This window comes from Ranitomeya imitator, chromosome 4 (genome assembly GCF_032444005.1).
Source record: "Ranitomeya imitator isolate aRanImi1 chromosome 4, aRanImi1.pri, whole genome shotgun sequence".
Classification (NCBI taxonomy): Eukaryota; Metazoa; Chordata; class Amphibia; order Anura; family Dendrobatidae; genus Ranitomeya; species Ranitomeya imitator.
Window position 1 is genome coordinate 722533371 of NC_091285.1, and position 22830 is coordinate 722556200.

General features: G+C 49.3%; 1 protein-coding gene across 1 annotated transcript; it reads right to left on the reverse strand.

The window, feature by feature from the left end:
- Nucleotides 1–16983: 16983 nt before the first annotated feature.
- Nucleotides 16984–18174, reverse strand: LOC138674909 (uncharacterized). The gene is made up of 2 exons (XM_069762732.1): nucleotides 17650–18174; nucleotides 16984–17307 (listed from the first exon to the last, which is right to left on the reverse strand). Exons 1-2 carry the CDS (start codon nucleotides 18172–18174, stop codon nucleotides 16984–16986), a joined length of 849 nt encoding a protein of 282 aa, XP_069618833.1.
- Between the last annotated feature and the right edge of the window lie 4656 nt (nucleotides 18175–22830).

Consider the following 22830-nt stretch of genomic DNA (forward strand, 5'->3'; position numbering starts at 1 on the left):
AGCATGCCCAATAGCCAGTACATAGCAGGCAGCCTTTCTGGCGTCTAATTACCCTAGGTGTAGTACCTAATCTGACCTGAGGGTAAGGGGGGCGCCAGAGAACTGCAAGTTTTTCAAGCGGAACTGTAAAGCGGGATATGCATAAATCCCTGCAGTTCGTGGTATATTGAAGAGCAGTGGGATACCTAGAATAAGCCCCTGCTGTAAACTGATAAACCAATAGCCTAGTGTGTGTTTTCATCACATTGTTAGCAGTGGAGGGATAACGAAGATAAGCCCCCCTGCACATGTGATAGCCGTTTATTGGCCTAAAGTCACCCCGATCTGTGACGTAGGGGTGACGGTCACGGTGTGAATCGTGACATATTGGTGGCAGCGCGGTGGGATCTTAGAGCATTAGTGATTTGGTTAGAGCAATCATTCCTCTCACTAAAAACTTGCAAAGTTCTTGTGAGGACTCTGCGCAAATAAGTTTGGAGAACGAACTCAGTGTTTTATTAGTCCTGAGACAATTGTGTGTACTGGTAATTATCCCCTCCCTTTCTCTTTGTTTTTCTGTCCTATATTTTATTTGGTAACCATGGTTGTGCTGGGAGAAACCTTTTATAAGCAGCAGACCAGAGACACCCTTATTGCCTTATGCAGGTCACAGCACATTGACTTTGCGGGCAAAAACAAAGCCCAACTGGTCGCAGTTCTGGTGCAATGGGAAGCCGCTCTAGATAACTCTCAGAGCCCAGTGGCCACAGAAGCCAGCACAAGCTAACATGGTGCTGCAGTAGAGGTCCAACCACTGAATGCAGGCCTGACTAGCAACCGGGGCGAATTGGACCCCAGTCTGCTGGCGGTCTTGGAACTACGCCCCGCCGATGACCGTGATGGACGTCTGCAGCTGATCCAGCAATACCATGAGAGAGCCGAGTGCCAAGCCCAGCGAGTCCACGAACTGGAGATGGTCCGGCAGGGGGGATACCCTCCACCACCTGGAGCCGTGAGCCCAACAGTGCTCAGATACCGAAGCCCCGGCCCGAGCACTTTCCTGTTATGGAAAAGGACGGGGACTTGGACACTTTTCTGCGGGCCTTTGAGAAAGCCTGCAGACAGTACCAGCTGCCTACTGATGAATGGGCCCGATACCTGACCCCCGGGCTGAGAGGCAAAGCTCTGGAGGCATTTGCTGCCCTCCCTCAAGAACAAGATGGTGACTGAGGCCATCAAGTAGGCCCTGATAACAAAGTACCAGCTTACACCCGAGGTGTACCGTAGAAAGTTCCAGAACCTCCAACGTGGCCCACATGACAGCTACGGCGATGTGGTGCATGGACTCTGGACCCACTTTAACCAGTGGATCCAAGGACTGTCAGTGACCACCTTTAAGCTGCTGGGAGACCTGATGATCAAAGACAAGTTCTTACATCTTTGCCCAGCCGAGGTGTGACAGTTCGTGATGAACCCAAAGACGTGACGAAAGCAGCGCAGATTGCCGATGCCTATGAGGCCAACCGTAGATTGGAAGTGCGGAAGCCAGTCACCACCAGCTGGAGAGGGGGTAAGACTGCAACCAACGCCAATACCCCTGCCAGCCAACACACCAGAGGTCCTGTCCCCGTGGCCAACAGCACCAGACCTACCACCGAACCTCGCCAGTGTTACCACTGCAGGCGGCCTGGTCATATCAGTCTCTACTGTCCAGACAAGTCGAAGAACCCCCCAGCCAAGGCCCCAGGGCCTAATGCAGCAGTTCTTTGGTGGGTGGTGTGGCTGGGAGGGTGTGTGACAACATACAGCACGTCACTGTGGGAGGCTATGTTGCTACAGGCCTCAAGTCCTTTTTGGAAGTGCATTGAGCAGCAAGGTGGATTGCTGCTGAGGGGAAAGAGAAAAGAAAAAATAAATCTTTAAATCTTCAGCTTAGCGAGTGTGAACGAGCTGAATGTGACCTGAGCGTAAGTGTGAACGGCGGTAAGTGTGACTTGTGATTCAGTGACTTTGGTATCAGGGAGTTTCCAGGGGAGGAATTACTGAATTGCGGTCTGTGTTTTATTAATACTTTGCATTTGTTGTTTTTTATTTTACGGTTCTGTCTGGTGCAATCCCCATTAGGAAATGTGCTCCACTCTTGTTAATGCCTCCAGTGCACGTCTTGCCACATTTATGCAATCCTTGGACAGCCGATCGAGGGTGCACACTGCTGTGCGAGATGTGAGCACGTTGTGCATTTGGAAGCCCAGATTCTGAATCTAAATGTGCAGCTGGCAACACTGAGATCCATAGAGAATATGGAGAGGAGTCTTCTGCTCACGGAGCAGACGCTCAATGGGACAGATGAGAGGGGGATGGTAGGATGGAGCAGCAGGACAGTGAAGTAGCAAGCTGGGTGACTGAAGGCCGGGTAGAGGGAAGAGTGCCAGGGAGGCTAGTCCTGATCTGGAACACCCCAATAAGTTTGCTAAGTTGGCAGATGAGGGGGGTGCCAGTACAGGGGTAGCACTGCTGCAGCCAGGCATGTCCTCTGAAAGCCGGAGGAGTGACTGCTCCAGTAAGGAGGGAAATAGGAGAGCAGGGCAGGCCAGACAGGTGCTGGTAGTGGGGGACTCAATTATTAGGGGAACAGATAGGGAAATCTGTCACAAGACAGGGATCGTCGGACGGTGTGCTGCCTACCTGGCGCTCGAGTCCGACACATCGCTGATCGGGTGGACAGATTATTGGGAGAGGCTGGTGAGGACCCAGCGGTCATGGTGCACATTGGCACTAATGACAAAGTTAGAGGTAGGTGGAAGGTCCTTAAAGATGATTTCAGGGAATTAGGCTGCAAGCTGAAAGCAAGGACCTCCAACGTGGTATTCTCCGAAATACTGCCTGTACCACGTGCCACGCCAGAGAAGCAACGGGAGATTAGGGAGGTTAATAAGTGGCTCAAGAATTGGTGTAGGAAGGAGGGGTTTGGGTTCCTGCAGAACTGGGCCGACTTCTCAGTTGGCTACAGGTTCTACGCTAGGGACGGGCTGCACCTCAATGGGGAAGGTGCAGCTGTGCTGGGGGAGAAAATGGCTAGAAGGTTGGAGGAGTGTTTAAACTAGGGATTGGGGGGGAGGGTATTCATTTTATAGGAGGGGAAGATAGTGCAGATAGAGACCTGGGCACAAATAAGGAAGTTGGGGGTGGCAGTGGCATGGGGGGTGGGGTTAGAACAGTTAATAATTTAAGAAGGAATAGAAGTACAGAGAGATACATAAAATGTATGTATACTAATGCCAGAAGCCTCGCCAACAAAATGGACGAATTAGAACTAATGTTGTTGGAGGTTCATTATGACATGGTGGGGATATCTGAGACGTGGCTGGATGAGAGCCATGACCGGACTGTTAACTTGCAGGGCTATAGCCTGTTCAGAAATGACCGTACAGATAAGGCTAGGTTCACATTGCGTTAGGGCAATCTGTTAAGAGCATAGCGCTAGGGGATTGCGCTAACGCAATGTTTGTTTAGGGTCGGCGTTCGGCGTCCTCGCTAGCGCAGATCCCCGATCTGCGCTAGCGAGGAGCGGACCTCGGACGCACCTCAGACACTGCAAGCAGCATCCGAGGTCCGTCACAAAAGAACAGCACATCGCTAGCGCGTGCCGAAAATGGCACGCGCTAGCGATGCGCTACAGGCAGAAATCACATTGCTGTCAATGGGTGCGCTAATGGACCCGTTGCACGGCGTTAATTGCCACATTTTCGCCGTGCAACACAGTCCGTTAGTGTTAACCCATTAACGCAATGTGAACCTAGCCTAAGCGAGGGGGAGGGGTGTGTCTGTATGTAAAATCATCCTTAAAACCCATCCTGCGCGATAATATAGGTGAATTTAATGAAAATGTAGAATCCCTGTGGGTGGAGACAAGGTGAGGGGGAAAAATAATAAATTACTGATAGGGGTTTGTTATAAATCTCCAAAAATAATGGAAGCAATGGAGAATATCCTCGTAAAGCAAATGGATGAAGCTGCGACTCAAGGAGAAGTCATTATTATGGGGGACTTCAACTACCCTGAAATACCCGACCTATAAAACTGTCCCACTAGTTAACCCCTTCAGTGAACACCATAAAAAAAAAAAACGAGGCAAAAAACGACGCTTTATTATCATACCGCCGAACAAAAAGTGGAATAACACGCGATCAAAAAGACGGATATAAATAACCATGGTACCACTGAAAACGTCATCTTGTCCCTCAAAAAACGAGCCGCCATACAGCATCATCAGCAAAAAAATAAAAACAGTTATAGTCCTGAGAATAAAGCGATCCAAAAATAATTATTTTTTCTCTAAAATAGTTTTTATCGTATAAAAGCGCCAAGAAATAAAAAAAGATAAATGAGGTATCGCTGTAATCGTACTGACCTGAAAAATAAAACTGCTTTATCCACTTTACCAAACGCGGAACGGTATAAACGCCTCCCCCCCCCCCAAAAGAAATTCATGAATAGCTGGTTTTTGGTCATTCTGCCTCACAAAAATCGGAATAAAAAGCGATCAAAAAATGTCACGTTCCCGAAAATGTTACCAATAAAAACGTCAACTCGTCCCACAAAAAACAAGACCTCACATGACTCTGTGGACTCAAATATGGAAAATAGTCTGACCCTAACTTCCCTACCACAACCCTAAGCCACAAGGTTGGAAAACAATATGCAGACAGAATAGGGATGAAGAGAGTCTTTTAGATATATACATTTAATAAACCAAATTCAGCAGGGATATTGTATAGCAAAATTAAAGATCCAGCAACAAAAATATCCGTGATGAACCACAGATATTGCTCCCAACAAAAAAACACAAAACGCACTTTCCACAATAACAGTACATATCATGTAAATTCCCACAATGATAGAACATATCATGTAAATTGTCAGGATTCACACCGTGACCGTCACCCCTACGTCACGGAGCGGGGTGACTTTGGGCCAACAGACAACTATCACATGTGCAGGGAGGCTTATCTTAGTTATCCCTCCACTCCACGATGTGATGAAAAAACACACACAAGGCTATTGACCTCTTAGTTTACAGCAGGGGCTTATTCTAGGTATCCCACTGCTTTCAATATACCACGAACTGCAGGGATTTATGTATATCCCGCTTACAGTTCCACTTAACACTTGCAGCTCTCTGGCGCCCCCCTTACTCTCAGGTCAGATTAGGTACTGCACCTGGGGTAATTAGTCGCCAGACAGATTGCCTGCTATGTACTGGCTATTGGGCACGCTGCAGCGACACGATTTAACTACTCCCACTCAGGCAGGAATAATAATAATCTTTATTTTTATATAGCGCTAACATATTACGCAGCGCTTTACAGTTTGCACACATCATCATCGCTGTCCCCGATGGGGCTCACAATCTAAATTCCATATCAGTATGTCTTTGGAATGTGGGAGGAAACCGGAGTGCCCGGAGGAAACCCACGCAAACACGGAGAGAACATACAAACTCTTTGCAGATGTTGTCCAAGGTGGGATTAGAACCCAGGACTCCAGCGCTGCAAGGCTGCTGTGCTAACACCTGCGCCACCGTGCTGCACCGTCCTGCTGCAGGAACAATAATTATCAACGCCGCAGTCGCTACAACGCCACCCAAAAGCTGGCACACGGTATTGCTGCCACCAGCTTCGATTAAACGGGTCTGAAGCTAACCCAACACAGTAGCGTAATTCCCTTCAGGAGACAGGGTACTGTTGTGAATTCCGTTCTTGGCCTCCCTCCGGTGGTTGTAAATGGCACTTTTGTGAATTCTGCCCTTGGGCCCCCTCTGGTGGTTTTGAGTGGAACTGCCGCTCCTTGGGTTTAGCTTTAGCAGCTGCTTTCACTAATCGTCTCTCCTGGCTCTGCTATTTAACCTGGCTCTAGTCTTCAGCCTATGCCACTTGTCAATGTTCTCTGGCTGGATTCACATCTCTGCTTGGATTCTCCTGGTTTCCTGACAAGTTCTGCAAAGATAAGTTCTGGCTTTGCTCATTTCAGTCCACATGTTGTGGACTTATTGTTCTGTGCATTCTATAGTTGTCCAGCTTGTCAGTATGGATTTTTTTCTGTTAGCTGGAAGCTCTGGGAAGCAGATTTACCCTCCACACCTTTAGTCAGGTGTGGAGATTTTGTAAACTCTGTGTGGATTGTTTTGTAGTTTTTATACTGACCACACAGTATCCTTTCCTGTCCTATCTATCAAGCTAGACTGGCCTCCTATGCTAAAATCTGATTTAATTTCTGCGTATGTTATTTTCCCCTCCTCTCACCGTCAATATTTGTGGGGGGCTATCTTTCCTTTGTGGATTTTCTCTGAGGCAAGATAGGTTTCCTGTTTCCATCTTTAGGGGAAGTTAGATCTTAGGCTGTGCCGAGGGCTCTAGGGAGCGTCAGGTACCCCCCACGGCTACTTCTAGTTGCGCTGCTAGGTTCAGGGTCTGCGGTCAATACAGATACCACCTCCTCCAGAGCTTGTCTCATGTTGTTCCCAAACCACCAGATCATAACAGTACAAGTGGCCAAAAATGAATTAAATGTATCTCAAAAGAAGGAAAAGAAAGTTCTGAACCATTTTTTTTTCTGTGCTCTGGTTTGCCTCTTTTTTCCTCTTGATATCTGGGTGGTGCAGGATATATCCTCTGGCATGGATGTTCAGGGTTTGTTTTCTCGTGTGGATCAACTGGCTGCAAGAGTACAGAGTATCCAGGACTATGTTGTCCAGACTCCGGCCTTAGAGCCCAGAATTCCTACTCCAGATTTGTTCTTTGGGGACAGATCCAAGTTTTTGAACTTTAAAAATAGCTGCAAATTGTTTTTTGCTTTGAAACCCCGTTCTTCAGGTGATCCCATTCAGCAGGTGAAAATCATCATATCCTTGCTGCGTGGTGATCCGCAAGACTGGGCTTTTTCTCTTGAAACAGGGGATCCGACATTATTGAATGTAGACGCATTTTTTCAAGCGCTCGGATTATTGTATGACGAACCTAACTCTATAGAGCATGCTGAGAAAACACTGTTGGCCCTGTGTCAAGGTCAGGAAGCGGCAGAGTTATACTGCCAGAAATTTAGAAAATGGTCTGTGCTCACTAAATGGAATGAAGAGGCTCTGGCTGCTATTTTTAGAAAAGGTCTTTCTGAAACCCTTAAAGATGTTATGGTGGGCTTTCCTACGCCTGCCGGTTTGAACAAATCTATGTCTCTAGCCATTCAGATTGATCGGCGTCTGCGCGAGCGCAAAGCTGTGCACCATATGGCAGTATCCTCTGAGCATAGTCCTGAACCTATGCAATGTGATAGGATTTTGACTAGAATAGAACGGCAGGAATTCAGACGTCAGAATAGGCTGTGTTTTTACTGTGGTGATTCGGCTCATGTTATCTCTGATTGCCCTAAGCGTACTAAGAGAGTCACTAGGTCTGTTACCATTAGTACTATACAGCCTAAATTTCTCTTATCTGTGACCCTGATTTGCTCATTGTCGTCCTTTTCTGTCATGGCATTTGTGGATTCAGGCGCTGCCCTGAACTTAATGGACTTAGAATTCGCCAGGCGCTGTGGTTTTTCCTTGCAGCCTTTGCAGAGCCCTATTCCTTTGAGGGGCATTGATGCTACACCCTTGGCTAAGGATAAACCTCAGTACTGGACACAGATGACTATGTACATGGCTCCTGCACATCAGGAAGATTGCCGTTTTCTGGTGTTGCATAACCTGCATGATGTTGTTGTGCTGGGATTTCCATGGTTACAGGAACATAATCCGGTGCTGGATTGGAAAACTATGTCTGTGACTAGTTGGGGTTGTCAAGGGGTAAATAGTGATGTTCCTTTGATGTCAATTTCCTCTTCCCCCTCTTCTGAGGTCCCTGAGTTTTTGTCAGATTTCCAGGATGTATTTGATGAGCCCAAGTCCAGTTCCCTTCCTCCACATAGGGACTGTGATTGTGCTATTAACTTGATTCCTGGTTGTAAGTTCCCTAAGGGCCGACTTTTCAATCTGTCTGTGCCAGAGCATGCTGCCATGCGGAGCTATGTTAAGGAATCTTTGGAGAAAGGGCATATTCGGCCCTCTTCGTCACCATTGGGAGCGGGTTTCTTTTTTGTTGCTAACAAGGATGGCTCCTTGAGACCCTGTATTGATTATCGTCTTCTTAATAAGATCATGGTCAAATTCCAATACCCCTTGCCTTTGCTTACTGATTTGTTTGCTCAGATTAAGGGGGCTAGTTGGTTTACTAAGATTGACCTCCGAGGGGCATATAATCTTGTTCGTATTAAACAGGGTGACGAATGGAAAACTGCATTTAATACGCCCGAAGGCCATTTTGAATACCTTGTGATGCCATTTGGGCTCTCTAATGCTCCATCTGTGTTCCAGTCTTTCATGCATGATATTTTCCGCAATTATCTTGATAAATTCATGGTCGTATATTTGGATGATATTTTGATTTTTTCCAATGATTGGGAGTCTCATGTGAAGCAGGTCAGGATGGTGTTCCAGATCCTTTGTGATAATGCTTTATTTGTGAAGGGGTCTAAGTGCCTATTCGGAGTTCAGAACGTCTCTTTTTTGGGTTTTGTTTTTTCTCCCTCGTCTATAGAAATGGATCCTGTTAAGGTCCAAGCTATTCATGACTGGATCCAACCCACATCTGTGAAGGGTCTTCAAAAATTTTTGGGCTTTGCTAATTTCTATCGCCGTTTCATTGCCAACTTTTCCAGTGTGGTTAAGCCCCTTACTGATTTGACGAAGAAAGGCGCTGATGTGACGAATTGGTCCTTTGAGGCTGTTGAGGCCTTTCAAGAGCTTAAACGCCGATTTACTTCTGCCCCTGTGTTGCGTCAACCGGATGTTTCTCTTCCTTTTCAGGTTGAGGTTGACGCTTCTGAGATTGGGGCAGGGGCCGTCTTGTCTCAGAGGAATCCTGATGGTTCTTTGATGAAACCGTGTGCCTTTTTTTCCAGAAAGTTTTCGCCTGCGGAACGCAATTATGATGTCGGCAATCGGGAGTTGTTGGCCATGAAGTGGGCGTTTGAGGAGTGGCGACATTGGCTTGAGGGAGCTAAACACCGTGTAGTGGTCCTGACCGATCATAAGAATCTGATTTACCTCGAGTCGGCCAAGCGGCTGAATCCTAGACAGGCTCGATGGTCCCTTTTTTTCTCCCGTTTTGATTTTGTGGTCTCGTATCTTCCGGGATCTAAGAATGTTAAGGCTGATGCCCTCTCTAGGAGTTTTTCGCCTGATTCTCCTGGAGTCCTTGAGCCGGTTAGCATTCTTAAGGAGGGGGTGATTCTTTCTGCTATCTCCCCTGATTTGCGCCGGGTGCTTCAGGAATTTCAGGCTGATAGGCCTGACCGCTGTCCAGTGGGGAAGCTGTTTGTTCCTGATAGATGGACAAGTAAGGTAATTTCTGAGGTTCATTGTTCAGTGTTGGCTGGTCATCCTGGGATTTTTGGTACCAGAGATTTGGTTGCTAGGTCCTTTTGGTGGCCTTCCTTGTCTCGTGATGTGCGTGCTTTTGTGCAGTCCTGTGGGACTTGAGCCCGGGCCAAGCCTTGCTGTTCCCGCGCTAGTGGGTTGCTTTTGCCTTTGCCGGTCCCTGAGAGGCCCTGGACGCATATTTCCATGGATTTTATTTCGGATCTTCCTGTTTCCCAGAAGATGTCTGTTATCTGGGTTGTTTGTGACCGGTTCTCTAAAATGGTCCATTTGGTACCTTTGCCTAAGTTGCCTTCCTCCTCAGATCTGGTTCCATTGTTTTTTCAGCATGTGGTTCGTTTGTATGGCATTCCGGAGAATATTGTGTCTGACAGAGGTTCTCAGTTTGTCTCTTAGATTTTGGTGGGCCTTTTGTGCTAGGATGGGCATTGATTTGTCTTTTTCTTCGGCGTTTCATCCTCAGACTAATGGCCAAACTGAGCGAACTAATCAGACCTTGGAGACCTATTTGAGATGCTTTGTGTCTGCTGATCAGGAAGATTGGGTGTCTTTCTTGCCGTTGGCCGAGTTTGCCCTTAATAATCGGGCTAGTTCGGCTACTTTGGTTTCACCTTTCTTTTGTAATTTTGGTTTTCATCCTCGTTTTTCTTCTGGGCAGGTTGAGCCTTGATTGTCCTGGTGTTGATTCTGTGGTGGACAGGCTGCAGCAGATTTGGACTCATGTGGTGGACAATTTGACGTTGTCTCAGGAAAGGGCTCAACGTTTTGCTAACCGCCGTCGGCGTGTTGGTCCCCGGCTTCGTGTGGGGGATTTGGTTTGGTTGTCTTCTCGTCATGTTCCTATGAAGGTTTCTTCTCCTAAGTTTAAGCCTCGGTTTATTGGTCCTTATAAAATTTCTGAAATTATTAATCCGGTCTCTTCGTTTGGCTCTTCCAGCCTCTTTTGCCATTCATAATGTTTTCCATAGATCTTTGTTGCGGAGATATGTGGTGCCCGTTGTTCCCTCGGTTGACCCTCCTGCCCCGGTGTTGGTTGAGGGAGAGTTGGAATATGAGGTTGAGAAGATTTTGGATTCTCGTTTTTCGAGGCGGAGGCTCCAGTATCTTGTCAAGTGGAAGGGTTATGGCCAGGAGGATAATTCTTGGGTTGTTGCCTCCGATGTCCTTGCTACCGATTTGGTTCGTGCTTTTCACTTGGCTCGTCCTGATCGGCCTGGGGGCTCTGGTGAGGGTTCGGTGACCCCTCCTCAAGGGGGGTACTGTTGTGAATTCCGTTCTTGGGCTCCCTCCGGTGGTTGTAAATGGCACTTTTGTGAATTCTGCCCTTAGGCTCCCTCTGGTGGTTTTGAGTGGAACTGCCGCTCCTTGGGTTTAGCTTTAGCAGCTGCTTTCACTAATCGCCTCTCCTGGCTCTGCTATTTAACCTAGCTCTAGTCTTCAGCCTATGCCACTTGTCAATGTTTTCAGGCTGGATTCACATCTCTGCTTGGATTCTCCTGGTTTCCTGACCAGTTCTGCAAAGATAAGTTCTGGCTTTGCTCATTTCAGTCCACATGTTGTGGACTTATTGTTCTGTGCATTCTATTTTTGTCCAGCTTGTCATTATGGATTTTTTCTGTTAGCTGGAAGCTCTGGGAAGCAGATTTACCCTCCACACCTTAAGTCAGGTGTGGAGATTTTGTAAACTCTGTGTGGATTGTTTTGTACTTTTTATACTGACCGCACAGTATCCTTTCCTGTCCTATCTATCAAGCTAGACTGGCCTCCTATGCTAAAATCTGATTTCATCTCTGCGTATGTTATTTTCCCCTCCTCTCACCGTCAATATTTGTGGGGGGCTATCTTTCCTTTGGGGATTTTCTCTGAGGCAAGATAGGTTTCCTGTTTCCATCTTTAGTGGAAGTTAGATCTTAGGCTGTGCCGAGGGGTCTAGGGAGCGTCAGGTACCCCCCACGGCTATTTCTAGTTGCGCTGCTAGGTTCAGGGTCTGCGGTCAGTACAGATACCACCTCCTTCAGAGGTTGTCTCATGTTGTTCCCAAACCACCAGATCATAACAGGGTACGTTTTAGAGCAGAAGAACGAAACTAGTATTAAATATTATACCCCATAAAGTTTTAAGGCAGTGTTTATTGAAAAATCTTACAAGGATGTTACAAAAGAGACAATTGCAAATATGTACAAGGTAATTATAAAATAAAGGGATTAAATAAGAAAAGGTACAACTCACATGTTCTCAGTTCATATCAGGCAAAAAACCATGCTGCATACACAGCCCAGATGTCCCAATGCATGGGGACTGGCAGTCAGGGCTTCCCAGGTAGAACTCAGCCGCACATAGGCTCCAGCAGAAGACTGCCTGCTGGAGTCTGGCAAAACAGTTATAGCTCAGCTTGGTGACATCACCAAAAGGGCTGGCTATCTCAGACCCTCCTAACTTTTCAGTCTAACTAAATGTAAGCTAAACTTGTCTAGAGCTTGTAACTCCGCTACCGAACATGTCATGGTCATAACAAACCCAGCATTCATCTCGTATTAACATTGGCATTCTAATGAGATCAAATATGTCATATGTGTGATGTGTCATTACAGAGAAATCCCTACTTTTTTACCTGATGGAGTTAGAAGCTCAGGTTTACCGTGATGGATAGGTCCACCGAGGGAGATTAAGAATATGTATTTTCCTGTTCCTATCTTAAATGGTTGGCCTAATATCTTACAATAATGGAACAAAGGACTTCCATGGATTCTAGAAGATTCTCTAATCCAGTCCCTGCTGGAGGAAGATTCTAGCCTGGTCGTAAAAATTCCTTTAGGAGGGGCAGGAGGGGTTTGGGAGCTGAAAGTCAGGAATTTGCAAGAAGCCATAAAAGCTTTCCTACACACACATTCCCAAGGCAAGCTAAACACAGAGTGAAGGGGGGGTCGCCGCCCACCCTATGTGTGCTGGGGCCGAACTAAACTTATATGATATTTCATACAATATCGTGACACCTCCCCCTTTTGATGTGCGCTACGGCGGCAGAACCCCTCGGTATGCCTCCATGCGCACCTCAGTAGGTTCATCTGCATTTCCATGCTCCCTGCCCGTTTTGTGTTCAATGGTGAAGTCAAACTGCTGAAGGGCAAGGCTCCAGCGTAGCAACCTGCCGTTGGTTCCACACATGGCGTTTAGCCAGCGCAGAGGGTCATGGTCGGTCACCACAGTGAAGGTGCGACCGTACAAGTAGGGCTGCAAGCGTTGCAGGGCCCAGACTATGGCCAGGCACTCCTTCTCGATGGTGGAGTAGGCCACTTCTCTCGGAAAAAGTTTTCGGCTCAGGTATAACACGGGGTGCTCTTGGTCCTCCGAGTCAACCTGGCTGAGCACAGCACCAAGGCCAAACTCGCTGGCATAGGTCTGCACCAAGAACGGTCGACTGCTTTCAACACAGGGGCGTTGCACAGTGCTGCTTTCTATGCCTGGAAGGCCCCCTCACAGCCGTCGGTCCAGTTGACGATGTGGGGTCGATGGTGAGGTCCGTCAAAGGTTTTGCCAGGCTACTATAGTGCTGTACGAAGCACCTATAGTACCCTGCAGTGCCCAGGAAGGACATCACATTTTTCTTGGTCCTGGGGGTGGGCCAGTTCACAATCACTTCCACTTTCTCAGGCCCTGGCTTTAGGGTGCCTCCGCATACCCGGTGCCCCAGGTAGTGGGCCTCCCTCATGCCCATCTGGCACTTTCCCGGCTTGATAGTCCTGCTTAGTGAATTCGCCTGAGCACCTCCTCGAGATGCTGCAGGTGTTCCTCCCAGGAGGGACTGAAGATGGCAATGTCATCCAAGTACGCCACTGCGTAATTCTCCAGTCCCTGAAGCAGGAGGTTGACCATCCGCTGGAAAGTGGCAGGGGCATTCTTCATGCCGAAGGGCATGACAATGGACTCGTACAGTCCAAAGATGGTGATAAAGGCGGACTTCTCCTGCGCCTCGGGGGTCAGGGGAATCTGCCAGTATCCTCTACTCAGATCCATTATTGTCAGGTATTTTGCACCAGCTAACCTCTCAAGCAGCTCCTCGATGCCCGGCATTGGGTGCGCGTCAGAGGCTGTGATGGCGTTGAGCCCCCTGTAGTCCACGCAGAACCGGGTGGTCCTTTGGCACGAGAACTACAGGTGAGGCCCACACGCTCTTTGACCGTCGAATCACCCCCAGCTGTAACATCTCATCGATCTCCTCACGCATAATCTGCTGCACCTGGTCAGAGATTCGATAGGGTGTTCGCCGTAGTGGGGCGTGATTCCCGGTGTCCACCTCGTGGACTGCTGAGTCCTCCCAGGTCGGTTGGAGAACACGACCCGGAAGGGTTCCAGTGTGGTTTGCAACTGCAACTGCTGAGGTTCAGTTAACGAGGCGCTTACCTCCACGTCCTCGATGGACCCACTGGCCTTGGGCCAGCATGTCCAGGAGGGTGTTTTCCGCCCCGTCTTCGGGCAAGCTGCAGACCGGTAGGATGAAAGGTTCACGTTCGTGATGAGCCTTCATCATAGTAACATAGTTAGTAAGGCCGAAAAAAGACATTTGTCCATCCAGTTCAGCCTATATTCCATCATAATAAATCCCCAGATCTACGTCCTTCTACAGAACCTAATTGTATGATACAATATTGTTCTGCTCCAGGAAGACATCCAGGCCTCTCTTGAACCCCTCGACTGAGTTCGCCATCACCACCTCCTCAGGCAAGCAATTCCAGATTCTCACTGCCCTAACAGTAAAGAATCCTCTTCTATGTTGGTGGAAAAACCTTCTCTCCTCCAGACGCAAAGAATGCCCCCTTGTGCCCGTCACCTTCCTTGGTATAAACAGATCCTCAGCGAGATATTTGTATTGTCCCCTTATATACTTATACATGGTTATTAGATCGCCCCTCAGTCGTCTTTTTTCTAGACTAAATAATCCTAATTTCGCTAATCTATCTGGGTATTGTAGTTCTCCCATCCCCTTTATTAATTTTGTTGCCCTCCTTTGTACTCTCTCTAGTTCCATTATATCCTTCCTGAGCACCGGTGCCCAAAACTGGACACAGTACTCCATGTGCGGTCTAACTAGGGATTTGTACAGAGGCAGTATAATGCTCTCATCATGTGTATCCAGACCTCTTTTAATGCACCCCATGATCCTGTTTGCCTTGGCAGCTGCTGCCTGGCACTGGCTGCTCCAGGTAAGTTTATCATTAACTAGGATCCCCAAGTCCTTCTCCCTGTCAGATTTACCCAGTGGTTTCCCATTCAGTGTGTAATGGTGACATTGATTCCTTCTTCCCATGTGTATAACCTTACATTTATCATTGTTAAACCTCATCTGCCACCTTTCAGCCCAAGTTTCCAACTTATCCAGATCCATCTGTAGCAGAATACTATCTTCTCTTGTATTAACTGCTTTACATAGTTTTGTATCATCTGCAAATATCGATATTTTACTGTGTAAACCTTCTACCAGATCATTAATGAATATGTTGAAGAGAACAGGTCCCAATACTGACCCCTGCGGTACCCCACTGGTCACAGCGACCCAGTTAGAGACTATACCATTTATTACCACCCTCTGCTTTCTATCACTAAGCCAGTTACTAACCCATTTACACACAATTTCCCCCAGACCAAGCATTCTCATTTTGTGTACCAACCTCTTGTGCGGCACGGTATCAAACGCTTTGGAAAAATCGAGATATACCACGTCCAATGACTCACCGTGGTCCAGCCTATAGCTTACCTCTCATGTTGACGTGAAAGGCCTTTCGCCTACCCCGAGCGTGGTCAAGAGTGACCACGTATGTGACTAGGTTGAGCTGTTGGTGGATGACGTACGGGCCCTCCCAGGCTGCCTGAAGCTTATCCTTTGGTACAGGGACCAGCACCCACACCTTTTGACCCACGTGGTAGGTCCACTCCCGGGCGTTCTGGTCGTACCAATGCTTCTGGTCAGCCTGAGCCTGCGTCATGTTGTCATGCACCAACTGCGTCAAGGTCTGCATCTTGTCACGGAAGCGCATGACATACTCCACTATGGACACTTCAGAAGGGTTCGGCTCCTCTTCCCAGGATTCTCTTACCAACCCAAGGGGTCCCCGGACTCGCCTGCCGTACAGGAGCTCGAAGGGGGAGAACCCCGTCGAGGCCTGCGGAACCTCTCGGTAAGCGAATAGCAGGTGTGGGAGGTACCGCTCCCAGTCGCGCCCTTGAGTCTCAACCAGCATGCGCAGCATCTGTTTGAGGGTACCATTGAAGCGTTCACACAAGCCATTGGTCTGTGGGTGATACGCACTTGATACCAGGTGGTTCACCTGCATTCTCTTACAGAGCGCCTCCATTAGGCGAGACATAAGTTGGGTCCCTTGATCAGTAAGCATCTTCCTGGGAAATCCTACACGTGAAAAGATGGCCAACAGGGCATCCGCCACCTTATCTGCCCTAGTTGACGACAGAGCTACTGCCTCTGGGTACCGGGTAGCGTAGTCTACCACAGTAAGGATGTATTGCTTTCCAGAGCTGCTGGAGACAGCCAGCGGGCCCACAATGTCCACCGCGATTCTCTGGAAAGGCTCCTCTATCACTGGTAAAGGGATCAGGGGAGCCTTAAGAGCAAGCCCCGCCTTCCCCACTCTTTGACAAGTGATACAAGAGCGGCAGTAGTTTGACACATCTGTCCCCATCTTAGGCCAATAGAAGTGTTGAGACAGCCGGGCCTTAGTTTTGCTGATCCCCAAGTGTCCAGCTAGCGGGATCTCATGGGCAATCCATAACAACTCACCCCGGAATTGCTGAGGGACGACCAGCTCTTTCCCTCAACCACTCCTTTTGCGATTCTCCGGGTACTGTCTCCCGGTATAACCTTCCTCGTTCCCAGAACACCCTCTCCTTATTAGTCTCGGAGGTGGGCATCTCGGCGAGTTGTCTCAAACTCTCTAGGCTCGCATCTGTGCGCGGAGCGGCCTGAAACTCCTGGCTAGGGGAAGCCAGAAGTGATGTTAGGGTCCCTTCCCCACGGGAACCCTCTTGGACCTGCTCTGGGTCCACCTCAGGTTCAGTCACACTGATGACTGAGGAGGGTCCGGAAGGCCGACAGTTATCTGCGTTCCGGGCACTCTGTGGGTGACAGCAGCTACGTAGGCTGTCTCCCCGGGGGTTTCTACAGACCCATCAGCCGGCGCTGCTATGGGCTCTACCTCCCCATCCACCCCCAACACTCCAGGGGCAGTGCTATTTATGGGCCAGTTACATTCCTCGGTGGCACTGGTCCATTTCATGGCGTCACCTTTCTCACGGTTCCCATGCATCTCCCCATTTCCTGTAGCACCGACACTTGCCCCTGTTAGGGATTCCTCAGCCGTCTCACTCTGCAGAGCGACGTGGCTAGGCACGACTGTACCTATGGACACATTAACCTTCACAGAAAAATCATTATCAGGTTCAGTTGGCACAGGTACAAAATTTCACCATCAACCCTAGGGAAAAAATGGTTATTAGATGCATCATTACAAGATAAAGCATGGTCAGGTAACATGCGATTTCTCATAATCATTATCATCATCAGGGTTAACGTTACCCTTATTAGTAGATTGGGGAGGGGTGTCAGGGACGTAGTATGCAAACATCCTCCCCAAATCAGTCCCCAACAAAACATCAGTGGGCAACTTATCAGACAGCCCCACTTCCTTCACCCCGCTCCCGGCACCCCAATCAATATAAACCCGGGCCATCGGTAAGGGACAGCTGATGCCCCCAATCCCAGTAACATTTAGGGTTTTCCCCGGAATGATTTCTTCAGGGGCCGCCAGTTCGGGTCGGATGAGGGTTCGTTCAGCCCCGGTGTCCTTGAGGCCTGTAGCAACATGGCCTCCCACAGTGACGTGCTGTACGTTGTCACACACACTCCCAACCACACCACCCACCAAAAGAACTGCTGCATTAGGCCCTGGGGCTGTGGCTGGGGGGTTCTTCGGCTTGTCTGGACAGTAGGGACTGATATGACCAGGCCGCTTGCAGTTGTAACACTGGCGAGGTTCGGTGGTAGGTCTGGTGTTGTTGGCCATGGGGACAGGACCTCTGGTGTGTTGGCTGGCAGGGGTACTGGCGTTGGTTGCAGGCTTACCCCCTCTCGAGCTGGTGGTGACTGGCTTCCGCACTTCCGATCTACGGTTGGGCTCATAGGCATCGGCAATCTGCTCTGCTTTCGTCACGTCTTTGGGTTCTCTGTCCATCACGAACTGTCGCACTTCAGCTGGGCAAAGATGAAAGAACTGGTCTTTGATCATCAGGTCTCGCAGCTGTGCAAAGGTGGTCACTGACAGTCCTTGGGTCCACTGGTCAAAGTGGGTCCCCAGTCCAATCACCACATCACTGTAACTGTCGTGTGGGCCACGTTGGAGGGTCCGGAACTTTCTACGGTACACCTCGGGTGTAAGCTGGTACTTGGCTATCAGAGCCTGCTTGATGGCCTCATAGTCACCATCTTGTTCTTGAGGGAGGGCAGCAAACGCCTCCAGAGCTTTGCCTCTCAGCCCTGGTGTCAGGTATCGTGTCCATTCTTGTGCAGGCAGCCGATACTGTCTGCATGCTTTCTCAAAGGCCCGCAGAAACGTGTCCAAGTCCCCATCCTTTGCCATAACAGGGAAGCGATCTGGCCGGGGCTTCGGTGTCTGAGCGCTGCTGGGCTCACGGCTGGACTGGGACGACCCCTGCATTTGCAGTTGGGCCATCTGCAGCTGGTAGTCCCGCTCCGCTTGCCGCTCGACTCGGTGGGCCTGGGCCTCTCGCTCGGCTTGGGCCTCCTGCCGGTATTGCTGAATCAGCTGCCGACGTCCTGGATAAGTTGGAAACTTGGGCTGAAAGGTGGCAGATGAGGTTTAACAATGATAAATGTAAGGTTATACACATGGGAAGAGGGAATCAATATCACCATTACACACTGAACGGGAAACCACTGGGTAAATCTGACAGGGAGAAGGACTTGGGGATCCTAGTTAATGATAAACTTACCTGGAGCAGCCAGTGCCAGGCAGCAGCTGCCAAGGCAAACAGGATCATGGGGTGCATTAAAAGAGGTCTGGATACACATGATGAGAGCATTATACTGCCTCTGTACAAATCCCTAGTTAGACCGCACATGGAGTACTGTGTCCAGTTTTGGGCACCGGTGCTCAGGAAGGATATAATGGAACTAGAGAGAGTACAAAGGAGGGCAACAAAATTAATAAAGGGGATGGGAGAACTACAATACCCAGATAGATTAGCGAAATTAGGATTATTTAGTCTAGAAAAAAGACGACTGAGGGGCGATCTAATAACCATGTATAAGTATATAAGGGGACAATACAAATATCTAGCTGAGGATCTGTTTATACCAAGGAAGGTGACGGGCACAAGGGGGCATTCTTTGCGTCTGGAGGAGAGAAGGTTTTTCCACCAACATAGAAGAGGATTCTTTACTGTTAGGGCAGTGAGAATCTGGAATTGCTTGCCTGAGGAGGTGGTGATGGCGAACTCAGTCGAGGGGTTCAAGAGAGGCCTGGATGTCTTCCTGGAGCAGAACAATATTGTATCATACAATTATTAGGTTCTGTAGAAGGACGTAGATCTGGGTATTTATTATGATGGAATATAGGCTGAACTGGATGGACAAATGTCTTTTTTCGGCCTTACTAACTATGTTACTATGTCCCTCATGGTCGTCAGTGGGGAATTCTTTCAAGGCCGCCTGCAGGTGGGGGTCCAATTCGCCCTGGTTGCTAGTCGGGCCCGTATTCAATGATTGGACCTCTGCTGCAGCACAACCTCTTCTTGTGCTTGCTTCTGCGGCCACTGGGCTCTGAGAGTTGTCTAGAACGGCTTCCAATTGCACCAGATCTGCGACCAGTTGGGCTTTGTTTTTGCCTGCAAAGTCCATGTGCTGTGACTTGCATAAGGCAATAAGGGTGTCTCTGGTCTGCTGCTCATAAAAGGTTTCTCCCAGCACAACCATGGTTGCCAAATAAAAGATAGGACAGAAAAACAAAGAGAAAGGGAGGGGATAATAACCAGTACACACAATTGTCTCAGGACTAATAAACACTGAGTTCGTTCTCCAAACTTATTTGCGCAGAGTCCTTGCAAGAACTTTGCAAGTTTTTAGTGAGAGGAATGATCACTCAAACCAAATCACTAATGCTCGAAGATATCCCACCGCCTTGCCACCAATTTGTCACGATTCACACCGTGACCGTCACCCCTACGTCACGAATCGGGGTGACTTTAGGCCAACAGACGGCTATCACATGTGCAGGGGGGCTTATCTTAGTTATCCCTCCACTCCACAATGTGATGAAAAAACACACACAAGGCTATTGACCTCTTAGTTTACAGCAGGGGCTTATTCTAGGTATCCCACTGCTCTGCAATATACCAAGAACTGCAGGGATTTATGTATATCCCGCTTACAGTTCCACTTAAAACTTGCAGCTCTCTGGCGCCCCCTTACTCTCAGGTCAGATTAGGTACTGCACCATGGGTAATTAGTCGCCAGAAAGGCTGCCTGCTATGTACTGGCTATTGGGCACGCTGCAGCGACGCGATAACTGCTCCCACTCAGGCAGGAACAATAATTATCAACGCCACAGTCGCTACAACAATACCCAAAGGCTAACCCCCCCCCCCCCCCTTCTCTCTGTGGCTCTCTTTGTCTCTTTGTGTTGGAATGTATGGGGGAAGAAAGTTTTATTGCCGAAAGGTATTTACGACCAGGCTCAAATCTCCCTCTAGCAGAACTGTCTAGAAGTTCCCAGAAATCCATGAGAGTTCTTTGTTCTAATATGATAAGATATTGGGCCAACTACTGGAGCTAAGAGGATATTAACTAGATATTGCTAAAGTCCATCGGAGCCTCTATCCATCACGGTAAACATGAGCTTCTAACTCCATCAGGTAATAAAGTAGGAATTTCTCTGTAATTAAGTCTCCTGAAGGGAATTACGCTTACCTTGTCTGATAATTTGCCCACTGATGTTTTGTTGGGGACTGATTTGAGGATGATGGTTGCATACTACGTCCCTGACACCCCTCCCCAATCTACTAATGAGGGTAACGTTAACCCTGATGATGATGATGATGGAAAATCGCATGTTACCTGACCATGCTTTATCTGTACCCAGAGGCAGTAGCTCTGTCGTCAATTAGGGCAGATAAGGTGGCCATCTTTTCACGTGTAGGATTTCCCAGGGAAATGCTTACTGATCAAGGGACCCAATTTATGTCTCGCCTAATGGAGGCTCTCTGTAAGAGAATGCAGGTGAAGCACCTGGTATCTAGTGCGTATCACCCACAGACCAATGGCTTGTGTGAACGCTTCAATGGTACCCTCAAACAGACGCTACGCATGCTGGTTGAGACCCAAGGGCGCGACTGGGAGCGGTACCTCCCACACCTGCTATTCGCTTACCGAGAGGTTCCGCAGGCCTCGACGGGGTTCTCCCCCTTCGAGCTCCTGTACGGCAAGCGAGTCCGGGGACCCCTTGGGTTGGTAAGAGAATCCTGGGAAGAGGAGCCGAACCCTTCTGAAGTGTCCATAGTGGAGTATGTCATGCGCTTCCGTGACAAGATGCAGACCTTGACGCAGTTGGTGCATGACAACATGACGCAGGCTCAGGCTGACCAGAAGCACTGGTACGACCAGAACGCCTGGGAGCGCACCTACCACGTGGGTCAAAAAGTGTGGGTGCTGGTCCCCGTACCAAAGGATAAGCTTCAGGCAGCTTGGGAGGGCCCGTACGTCGTCCACCAACAGCTCAACCCGGTCACCTACGTGGTCACGCTTGACCACGCTCGGGGTAGGCGAAAGGCCTTTCACGTCAACATGATGAAGGCTCATCACGAACGTGAACCTTTCGTCCTACCGAAGCTTACCCGAAGACAGGGAGGAAGACACCCTCCTGGACATGCTGCCCAAAGCCAAGGTCGGTGGGTCCATCGAGGACGTGGAGGTATGCGCCTCGTTAACTGAACCCCAGCGGTTGCAGTTGCAAACCACACTGGAACCCTTCTGGGTCGTGTTCTCCAACCGATCTGGGAGGACTGAGTTAGAAGTCCATGAGGTGGACACCGGGAATCACGCCCAACTATGGCGAACACCCTATCGAATCTCTGACCAGGTGCAGCAGATTATGCGCGAGGAGATCGATGAGATATTACAGCTGGGGGTGATTCGATGGTAAAAGAGCGCGTGGGCCTCACCTGTAGTTCTCGTGCCAAAGAAAGACCGGTCCACCCGGTTCTGCGTGGACTACAGGGGGCTCAACGCCATCACAGCCTCTGACGCGCACCCAATGCTGCACATCGAGGAGCTGCTTGAGATAGCTGGCGCAAAATACCTGACAATAATGGATCTGAGTCGAGGATACGGGCAGATTCCCCTGAGCCCCGAGGCGCAGAAGTCTGCCTTTATCACACCCTTTGGACTGTACGAGTCCACAGTCATGCCCTTCGGCATGAAGAATGCCCCTGCCACTTTCCAGCGGATGGTCAACCTCCTGCTTCAGGGACTGGAGAAGTACACAGTGGCGTACTTGGATGACATTGCCATCTTCAGTCCCTCCTGGGATGAACACCTGCAGCATCTCGAGGAGGTGCTCAGGCGAATTCAACAAGCAGGACTATCAAGCTGGGAAAGTGCCAGATGGGCATGAGGGAAGCCTACTACCTGGGGCACCGGGTAGGCGGAGGCACCCTAAAGCCAGAGCCTGAGAAAGTGGGCGCGATCGTGAACTGGCCCACTCCCGTGACCAAGAAACAGGTGATGTCCTTCCTGGTCACTAGAGGGTACTATAGGTGCTTCGTACAGCACTATAGTAGCCTGGCAAAACCCTTGACGGACCTCACCAGGAAGACGCTACCCCACATCGTCAACTGGACCGACGGCTGTGAGGGGGCCTTCCAGGCGTTGAAAACCGCACTGTGCAACGCCCCTGTGTTGAAAGCAGTCGAAAGCAGTCGACCGTTCTTGGTGCAGACCGACGCCAGCGAGTTTGGCCTTGGTGCTGTGCTCAGCCAGTTTGACTCAGAGGACCAAGAGCACCCCGTGTTATACCTGAGCCGGAAACTTTTGCCGAGGGAAGTGGCCTACTCCACCATCGAGGAGTGCCTGGCCATAGTCTGGGCCCTGCAGCGCTTGCAGCCCTACTTGTACGGTCGCACCTTCACCGTGGTGACCGACCACAACCCTCTGCGCTGGCTAAACGCCATGTGTGGAACCAACGGCAGGTTGCTACGCTGGAGCCTTGCCCTTCAGCAGTTTGAGTTCACCATTGAACACAAAATGGGCAGGAAGCATGGGGATGCAGATGGACTGTCCCGCCAGGGTGAACTTACTG